This window comes from Squalius cephalus, assembly GCF_949319135.1.
Source record: "Squalius cephalus genome assembly, chromosome: 1".
NCBI lineage: Eukaryota > Metazoa > Chordata > Actinopteri > Cypriniformes > Leuciscidae > Squalius > Squalius cephalus.
In genome coordinates this window covers 2,909,202-2,920,138 of record NC_137122.1, presented here as the reverse complement: position 1 = coordinate 2,920,138, position 10,937 = coordinate 2,909,202, and the positions used below count along the sequence as shown (strand labels likewise).

Here is a 10,937-nt window from a genome sequence, read left to right as displayed (position 1 = left end):
GAATGACAAGACTTTACTCATGCAAGTCATTTGTCACAGTGAATCAATGTTGAATTAATGGGTGCCAATGCTGTATTGATAGATTTGGAGACTTACCGAGAAGATAGTCTTTCCTTTGAGCATATTGTGAAAGCCGCCTCTTATCATAGAACGCTCTGTCTCCAGAACAGCCAGATTCACTCTTAGATGGAGGCACACATTTTTAATTTCTTGTGATTTGAATCCGATTTTGACTGAATATCGATTAATTTCGATAAATATTAGGTACAAATACATGTTAATTTTTCTCAAGGAAAAAAATATATCTCACCTAATGCTGTAAATATAATGCCCTGTCAGCTTTTATTATTATTAAAGGTTAAAAATAACAACTCAAATTAAATATAATAGGGTTTTTATTATAATGTTATAATATTTTAATGATATATGTAAAAAATATGTTAAAAAAATAATACAAATAAATATGTAATATAGTGCTCATACTTAGCAAAATACTCCTCTAGCTAATTTGTCTAGCCAACTAGCGTGCTATGGTCATTAATGCTCCTGAGGTAAATGTACGTCACGTGTAGGTTATAGTGTTCTCCAGCTGTTATTGAGCTCTTCCACGGGTGAAAAACACTGACTGATCGATATTATGTATGAGGGATATACATTTCGGTAAGTTGTACTGTATCTTTCAACACACCTATTGTTCATTCGTGTTTATTTGCTATTAACTAGTAGTGAAGAGTAAGAGATGATCGGTTCAGGAGATACAGAGATCTGTCACGTCACATTTACAAGCGCCAAAACCGTATTTATTGTTGAATTTCGTGATAAAATGGACAGAATCTGAGAGCTGAGAGTGTGTTTCATATCAATAGTAACCTTGTCTGTCGGTGTCAGTCCTCTTTGCTTCATGATTTTGAGAGGAAGTTAATAACCACAGGAGGAGCTGATGATGTTTAAAGGAGGAGCTGTAACTATATATAATGAAGAGGAGGACTGACAGAAACAGAAAATGGCTGATAAGTGTGATCTGTGTCTGCTGGGACTGATCATTCTCTCTTCACTTCTCACTGGTAAAGAAATCTGTATTTTCTCTAAAGACATTTAGTGGAATTAGTCTGGAAAGAGTTCATTTGAACATGCTCAGTTTATTCTTGCACACATTCACGTTGTGATCTCAGAGTTGTGTATTGATACACACAGATCATACTGTATTATTCCTGATACTGGACATAGTGTCACTCAAACATCTGATGATGAAGAATTATCTTCATATTAAGAGTGTGTCAGTGATTTGAACAGCTCTCTGATAAAGACTAATAGTTTATTCTGGAGAGTGTGTTGTTTGCTTTAAGTCAGGAAAAATACTATGATTTAAAACTTCTGCTTTTTATGCTGGTGTGTTTTATGTTTCATTTATTAATATATATCATAATGATCACTGAGATATACTGTGTTTCAGGAACCAGTGGAGATGATGATGTGTACATCAGTTCTGGTGAAAATGTCCGTCTGTCCTGTAATAAAACTCTTTCTGACTGCAAATCAACTACATGGATCTACTATAAGAGATTCAGACAATCAGGGATAGTTGAACTGATTACTGGAGGAATAAAGAATAAAAACACAGAGAGACATGAGAGACTGAGTCTGGAGTCTGACTGCTCTCTGAACATCAAGAACGTCAAAAAAGAAGATTCTGGATTATACAGATGCAGACAATATGTGAATGGCAGACAACAAGGACCTGATGCTGATGTTTTGCTGCATGTTCTTCATGGTAAGTTTATGATTATGTGGTCAATTAAAAAGGGCAGATTCTCCCTTTAAACTCAGATGATGATTGAAGAGTCTGTGATTTGTGTCTTGTGTTCAGTTTCAGTGTCTCCATCATCTTCATCATCATCTTCATCTTCATCTTCATCCTCACAGACTGAGATCAGTCCAGGCCGCTCTGTGACTCTCTCCTGTCAGTTGTATACTCTATTCTCCTGTGATTATTTGGTCAGTTCTTCGGGAGTTGAGCTGTTGTGGGTGAATCAGGCTGGTGTTAATCTGAAGACAGACTCCAGATATCAGATATTATCATCATCATCAGCAGCTCAATATCCCTGTTTCATCAGTCTGACTACAACACTCCTGAATGAAGATGACAACAGAGAGTGGAGATGTCAGATTACTCTGGGAAATCAACTCTTGACCTCAGTCAGATACACTGTCAAGTATTCAGGTGAGAAAACTCTTTTCTGACAGATTTGTGAAAACTTCCACAGATTGGCTCTACTCTTTCTGATGGCTTCATACGTTTTGGAGTTGTAAAATATTAGTGGTCAAAGTCATAAACTGCATAACAATCCTTATAATTCCCAATATTGGCCTCCTACATGGGTCATACATGATATATTGCATAAATCAGACGAGTGTATTAAAGCCTAGTATGACCCATGTAGGAGGTCGGCTTTAGGAATTATAAGGCTTATGTCCTTCATTCAAGCTGAAGGTTTATTTGCAGAAGCTCAACTGTGTTTCACTCTCATATAAACCAGGAATAAATTATACAGTATCACAGTAATACAGTTATACAGTAATACAGTACAGTCTCTTCTCAACTACTGCCATTCTCCTCCTGACAGCTTGAGAGTGAAGTAAGAATATAATAGATGACAGACTCGTGCACATATTCATCATTTCTGTGATGTGAAGCTCCAGTATTATGTGATGATGATGTTGTGTATATGTGGCATTATGTGTTGAACTGAACTAACAGACGTGATCCACAGATCCAGCTGATCCAGCATCAGAAACTAAAGTCTGTGTGAATGCTCTATCATTATACAGAGGTACGACACGTTCATTTATACTGACAGCTTTATAACATTAAACTATCAGTCAGTCTGTAAATGCTTCATCAATAACTGTTGATAGTTGAATACCCTTGACTTCAGTCATGTACAGTTTCTCTTCTTCCTCTCATGTTTCCTGCAGTGATTGTGAGTATTGTTGGGATCGCAGTGTTTGCTGCTCCTACTGTGATTCTTCTTCAGATCATCTGTGCAAGAAGAGCTGGTGAGTTTTGAGCCGCACACAATCTGATGATTCACACTCATCTGATCTGGAACAATCTGCAATCATGATAAAAACACATACGAGAGGTCAGTCAATGCTTTTATTTTGCAGGAGGACTCGAAGCACCCAGAGGAAATAGAGATGCCGACAATATTAGAATAAAATACTGATGAGTTTAGAGCCAATCTGCAGCAATATTTACAATAGCAGAAACTTACAGAGGATTGTTCATTGTTTTATTTTCTTCTTCTCAGAAAACAGAGAAAAAACTCTGAGCACTTATAGTGACATAATCAAGTTTAGATTAAAATGTAAAATTTAAAAAGCCAGATTTATTTTCATTTATATGGATTTTATGGATATATTTGCCTACAGTGTTGAAAGTCATTCTCTTGCGCTTCATATGTAAACTGCTTTAAATATAATATTAATACAGTAATGGACAGACTCAGACTGTATAATCTCTCTCTGTTCTGTGTGATGGAGCTGATTTGAGGATTCTTGGATCTTGTCTGTTCATTCCTGTTTTTAGCATCTTTTTTCATTTTGAATGATTTGTATAATTTTCTTAATAAACCTCTGCAGTTGTGTTTAATAAGTCTCCTTTCCTGAGATGTTTGTTAGGAATATGTTAATTCCCCTTCATGAGCTGGTAATGTATCTGTAAGTCCACTGAAGCGAGTTGTAGTTGAGAAGCCGCTTCAATAACCGAGAGCTAGATATTGGGTCTTAAACACCTCACGACACCCTGAAGGACCCACTGAGAGGTCAGACTTGAAGCACTGTTCCTGAGATGCTCTTCTTGGTGGTTAACTGTAAGCAGCAGACAGATCCAGCAAGAGGAGAACTGAGGATTCGGAGGCTCCTCTTGCCAGTCTCAGAGCTTCAATAACCGAGAGCAGGGCCGTCTCAGTTTAGTGGCGCTTCTGAAGCCAGACTGGTTGTTGTCCAGGAGGATGTTCTGTGTGAGAAATGGAGATAGTTGGTCGAAAACGACTCGTTCAAGTGTTTTAGCAAAGTGGTCCAGAAGTTCAGGGAGGCGGAAGTTAAATCAGTGGTGCTTGAGAAATACATCCCAGATCTTCCAGAGCATTTGTAGTGTTGATAAAGGAGTCTGGATCTGATATATTTCTCAAGGCTGGAGAGAGTAAAGCAGAACGTTATAATCCATGTGTAGAAACTCCCTGAAGACAGTTAATATCTGCTTTACAGACGCTCATGTGCAAATACAGGTTTATTTTACCAAGCTGATGCTAATAATTACTTTACAATACTTTTAAAATCTGTTTTATAATTCAGGAGTCATGGATAGTGGAAACCTTTTCAGTAACAAACCAATTTTATCAGTAATAATTGCAAGATTTTACTTCTAGATTTTAATGGCATGCTGGAAACTGCTAAAATAAAGAAGTGAAACTAACAGTAATGCTAAGAATAGCCTGTAAGGGTGGATTTCCTGCAGGGGTTCAGTCTGCAAGACTGCCGAATGACTAAAGAAACGTTGTCAGCAAGATGGTAGAAAACTGCACATTTCTTGTCTATTCCACCCACTGCCACTTATACCAATGACGGAAATAAGCGCAGTTACAATAGCTTAATATTTGTGGGAGAGATTGCTGAAGAGAGTGATGAATATCACATACTTTCAATCTAATAAAAAAGTCTTACATCAACACTTCTGTAATGAACACAGCACATTATCACAGCACCACTCAATTTAAAAAATATTCAATGCACTCATTAGTTTACTTTATCTGCCATTCCTTCCCAGTTCTTCTGCATGAAAGCTTCATTGCCTAAGAAAACACCAAGATACTTTAACTCATCTTTTTTCCATAATAAGCCTCCTGGTAGAATGGGATTTCCTCCTTCCCATTTTCCAATCAATAAAGCATCACTTTTTCCCCAATTTACTATTGCTGATGAAATATCCTTAAAATCATTAACAATTTGTTGTAACGTTTCAACATCATCACTATCATTTATAAAAACAATAACGTCATCAGCATATGCAGATAAATGGAAAGCATTATTACACTGTGGCAATGTTAAACCCTTTAACTTGTTTCGTAACATGGACAACAGTGGTTCTATAGCCAGCACATATACTGTATGTCAAACCCTCTCTGTACATTAAAGGGGGCACACAAACTACCATTCATTTTAATCACACTCTCAATTTCATAATACATTGTTTTGATCATATCAATAAAACGTGAATTAAATTCAGGCTGGTAAAGTATGCCACAAATAAAGGTGTTCAACCTGATCAAATGCCTTCTCTTGGTCTAGAGAAATAAGGCCAGTATTTATACCAAACAGCTTTGAAACTGATTAAAGTTATATTATCAAAAATCGATCTATTTGGTACACAATATGTTTGATCGTAGTGAATCACCTTCCCTATTATTTTACTCAATCTTGTAGCTAATGTTTTAGACAGGATTTTACACTCTGAGCACAGCAGAGAAACAGGCCTCCAGTTTTTTTATGTTTTGAAGATCTCCTTTTTTGGGCAATAAAGTGATAACTGCTGTGGTAGATTTTTCCCTAAACCTTACTATCTGGGGCGTCTCCAAATCGACACCCAATTGATCTTATTACCTGAGGCGTCTCCAAATCGACACCAAAACCTTTATCTGGGGCGTCTACTAATCGACACCCAATACCTTTATACTCAAGCTCTTGCGTCTTCAGTCGACAACTGGCCGAGTTTTACTCTAACTAACTTGCTTCCCTAAACTAGCTTCCTTCCTAAACTAGCTTCCTGCGCGGGAATAAATCGACAAATAGACCTGCAAATGTCCTTTAAACGTACAGTATGGAATTTTTCGCCGCTAGGGGTCGCTAACCTCTTACAATAACAAAGGCGTAGTTTGATGACGCAACATTTGCTAAGAATTATGGATCTTGTCGTCAACGTCAAGCCAACCGATCTAATAATGTTTATGGATGAGTAAATACATCGATGTTTTTATCATGAGTGTGATATGAAGCAGTTCGGGATTGCTAAGAGACCGCTATCAGCTCCACACGCGACGCGAGTCCCGCGGATATAACAGTTAAAAGGAATATGGACATTTCATTCTACCGAACTACACGCAGAATTACAACTCACAGGTCAGTTTATTAGACAAATTAAACTTGTGAGGTAACGCAGCGCTGTTTCACTTGGTCTAACATTACACTATCACACTAAACTGCATTTGAGTGTGTTTAAATTTATGTGTTAGTTTGTCTGTATGAGACTAGCAGTGAGCTAGATCAACATTAGAATAACATACAGATCATATTATAACATTTTATCATTGTTGAACTATATAACATTGATTAGTTTTATATAAATGTGCTCACCTGTTTAATAAAGTACATGTAGAAGCGGTCGAAGTCTCGGACGTGGAGCTCTCTTTTATATACTGTCTATGGGAGCTCTAGGCATCTCGAAAACACCGTGCTGATATTGATTCTCGTTTTAGTTCTTCTTTTTTATCCAAAGTCTGCTTGCCATGGTCCATAATGTTTGAACGAAACCACAACAGCGTGCAGATAGACATTGCGAACTACACAGTTGTCTGCGTCTGTCGCTTTGGTTACTATCACAGGGCTCTGGTTCATAGCTCTGGTTGCTATGGTAGTATGAGTGGAAACCAGGGACAACGCGGATATGACGCCATTGACTGCGACAAAACGGAAATAAAGAAACGGGACGGTTATCGAATTAAATTACAAATTTCTCCTGGTTTGATAGTTGTTGGAAACAGTCGGGATAATGTAAGTACACAACTAAAAAAAATATGTAACATAGATATAGTGATTTTTGCTATTTTTTAAGCAAAAAAGTTACATATTGTGCCTTTAAATGCTTTAATCACGGCCAGGAGATCTTCCCGAGCAGTTCTCAGGGAATCTCTCCCAAGAAGCAAAGGCCGGAGGATCTCAGACAAATTCCATTGAGAATCCCACCAGAAAACACGGATACAACAGTTTTTATAGAATCTACTAACATGTCACCTTCAATATGATTGGTTCAATTGGTTCAAAAGCCCCAACCTTTTTCCTCTGTCACTGTCACAAGCAAACTCTGACTACTGACTACAAACTCTGACTACTGACTACAAACTCTGACTACTTATCACAAGGTTTGAGAACTAGTAATCTGTTTAGTTTCATTTCCCTAATTATTATTTATACACACACACACACACACACACACACACACACACTCAAAGTCACAAGTTTTCCCCAAATACTTTAGACACATTTAAAAGCATATGAATGTCATTCCTGCAAGAAAAACAAATGTTAGTTGATTAATTAAAATCCATCACACTGTCCTTCTGCAACTAAGGGGAAGAAACCCATTAATAAGGCTGTCATCAAACACTTCTAAGATATCTTCTCTTAAAACGGGCCAGAAAGTTTTATAGAATTCAATGGGTAACCCATCAATCCCGGGAGATTTCCCATTCTCCATGCCCATCATTGCTGTATAAAGTTCTTGTTCTGTCAGAGGTTTCTGCAAACTTTCATTGCTCTCTTCATCAAGTTTTGGCAGACCTTCAAAAAAACTACTAATAGTCATCTTTTCATTTATAAGATCAGCTGTATATAATGTTGTATACAACTGTACAGAAACTTCTCTTATCTCAGAAGATTTAGTTAATTCCTGTCCTGTATCAGAGACCAAGGAATGAATTATTCTGCTTTGACTATTTTTAGCGCAATTTTCCACCGGACAAAATTGCGATTGTTAACTCATGATTTCTGTTCTGTCTGTGCGCACCAATCTTGCACTTCTATCTACTCCTCAACCAGACCACCTAGAGACTTCGGGTTTTCGGCATTATGTTAAGGAAGGTCTAATCTCGGGAACGCACAAAAAAAAAATCCAGGAAAAGATTTACTATCTCTTAGTGTTGTGATCCCATGACGTGAGAAAATTGCGCTAAAACACTCACTGAGTTTTTATTACTTGTTTTCTCCACACTGAAGAAAAATTTGGAAGGTGCATCCATTTGTGTGATATTCTGGAAACGTGAGCGAACTAGTGCTCCCTGTGCCTTAATGTCCAACAGGTTTGCCAATAAAGTTTTCTTCGATGTCAGAGCTTCAATGTGTTCTTTTTTGCCTGTAGATGCAGACAAACTGTACAAATCAACTATCTCAGTCTCTAAAGTATTCAATGATCGAGTTTTTTCTTTTGTAACATTAAGAGTGTATTGCTGGCAGAAGTTTTTGATTTGTATTTTCCCGCAATCCCACCACTGTTGTAGAGAGCTACTGTATATAAATACTTTTGTTGTGTAAAAACATCCCAGAAAAAAAAAGTAAAAGAATCTTTAAAATGTTTGTCATCAAGCAAAGATGTATATGCCAATAGGCACTGCTTGACTTCACACAACTAACTAATACAGAACAAAGAACCGCACTGTGATCTGAAAATCCTACAGGATTAATTTGACAAGATTTAAAAATATTGAACTGGTGCTTAAAGCTGTAAAACCGATCAAGACGTGCCAAAGACAATGAATTATCTTTACAATGAACCCATGTGTATTGCCTTAATTTTTATGCATTTTTCTCCATATATCACAGAGATCAAAAGTTTGAACGAGTTGCTTAATAACTCTTTGAGATGCAACATTAAAGGATTTCGGTCTACTTTATCATTCTCGGTACAGTTAAAATCTCCCCCTAAAACTAAGAAATCATCTGTATTTAGGCTTTTCAGAGTACTGTTGACTAGATTTAAGAACAAAACTCTTTCCACTCCACTATTAGGAGCATAGATATTTAAAAAAAAAAAATTTTTTTTTTTTTTTTTAAATTTAACAATAACTTTTAAAAAACGACCTTTTTCAATTTCAACAGATTCATAGGATACTGGAGTCATTTTTTTAGAAAATAAAATTGCAACACTTCCACTTACAGAGGATTTTGTGACTAAGAAAAAGTTGACCTTCCCACTCTCTTTTCCAGTCCACCTCATTTCTTTGATCACTATGTGTTTCTTGTAAGTACATGACATCAACAGACTTCTGATTTATATATTTATATATTCATACAACATCATCCTTTTACGAACATCTCTAGCTCCACTTAAATTGAGAGTTCCAATTTTTAGCTGACTCATAGTTTTATTTAGGTTCAACAAGAAACTTAGATGGGAAAAGACAGAGATTATGCATATGGTAAAAAAAAAAAAAAAAAAAAAAAACAAGCTTAGGGATTTAAACCATGGCATTCTTATCATCTCTAGGATTTTGTTTTTTTTACTTGTTTACAAATTTCCATAAACGGTACACTTCGAGATCTGCGAAAGCCCCTTCTTTTAACAAATATCTGGTGTCCTTCACAAATTGTCCACTATTAGGAAAATAATCCTCAATTTGCACGCCTTTTAACCCTTTCATTTCCTGAAGAAAAACACTAATGTCTCCAGCTTTGTACAAAACATTTAGGCCTACTGCTTCATTTTGAGAACAAGCAGAAAACTCTGAACACACAGAAACGCAAGAATCATCATCGTCAGAAGCTGATTTCATCTTCAGCAGCGTCTTTTATTTTGATTTGTTTACTGACTTTATCGTTTCGACTCTTTCTTCTTTTAATTGGTGTTTTGAAGGTTCAACTTCCATGTCCAATCCACAGTCATTCAATCTCAGATCTTCCTTTACAAGTTCTCTGTCTTGTTCTACAAGCACAGAAGATAATGTACTCCGTACTTCGGATGAGACGTTAAACCGAGGTCCTGACTCTCTGTGGTCATTAAAAATCACGACGCCCGCGCCTCCGCGCTGTTCACTCCCTCGAGCGGCTCGATCGGTGTCTTCGCGGGATTCACCGCTGCACTAGTTTCGGACGCGCTAGATTCATCAACAGCGCTCCCCGCTTTACCTGCATCAATCTGCTCTGTGTTCGTGCTCATTTTATCAAGGCAATTACGACTAAGATGTCCGATTTTCGAACAACCAAAACATTTCATCGTTGTATCAGATGATGTGAAGACAGCATAATCAAAGCCTTCTATTTTAAATTTAAAAACCAGGTCAAGTTCATCCTCGCCATTCTTCAGAATCATAAACGCCTGTCTCCTAAAAGACACGAGATGTTTCACTAAAGGTGATTTACATCCAAGCAGAATTTTTATTGATGTTGGTCTCGGGTCGGGTCGGTTTCGGGCTGATAAATTGCAGACGTTGTCGGGCTGGGGCCGAGTTAGGGCTTGAACACCACGGGCCAGGGATGGGTTAGGGCTTGAGAAAACTGCACGAGTTTGAATTGAGTTTGTCTGTGTGTGTGTGTGTGTGTGTGTGTGTGTGTGAGTGTGAGTGTTGAGAATGTTGTACAGAATCACCCCTTCATTTGTGTGTATGTATGATATGCATTGATTGTGTAGGATCTATTGATTTTTTTTTTTTTTTTTTTTTTTTTTGACAAAAAAATAAAAATGATCTGAATTACAGTTTTTCCCATTCATTCCTATGGGTGCCCATTTCTGTCCACAGAGGCAAGATTAAGGAGTTTTTTTTTTTTTCACCCACTTAACATTGTAGAATCGAGTCAATTTTTCTTGTGTGTGTTCAGGTGGCAAACTTTGGAAAAGTAGCCAAGTCTTGTACCGTTCAGATTACGGAAAGTATTTTTTAAAAATAAATAATTATTATTTTGCGCACATTTGTCCCCAATACGGTTTTAATTGGACATTGGACATCTCAGTGAAACTTAAGGTGTGTCAAACCCCTGTATACGTCCATACACTTGAGATGCACAGAGATGATCATATACAGGACATTTCTGATTACACACACTAGATGTGTTCAGAGATTTCCAGTATACCAGCAATTGCTGATGTTGTAATGTTTAAATCCTGGTAAGCA

At 37.1% G+C, this 10,937-nt stretch overlaps 1 protein-coding gene across 1 annotated transcript; it reads left to right on the top strand.

Annotated features, from left to right (window-relative positions):
* The first annotated feature begins 976 nt into the window (after positions 1–976).
* Positions 977–3,657, top strand: LOC307167339 (uncharacterized protein). Its single transcript, XM_079886363.1, has 6 exons — positions 977–1,064; positions 1,454–1,771; positions 1,868–2,221; positions 2,772–2,831; positions 2,977–3,057; positions 3,169–3,657. Exons 1-6 carry the CDS (start codon positions 1,004–1,006, stop codon positions 3,225–3,227), a joined length of 933 nt encoding a protein of 310 aa, XP_079742489.1. The 5' UTR covers positions 977–1,003; the 3' UTR covers positions 3,228–3,657.
* Positions 3,658–10,937: the final 7,280 nt, after the last annotated feature.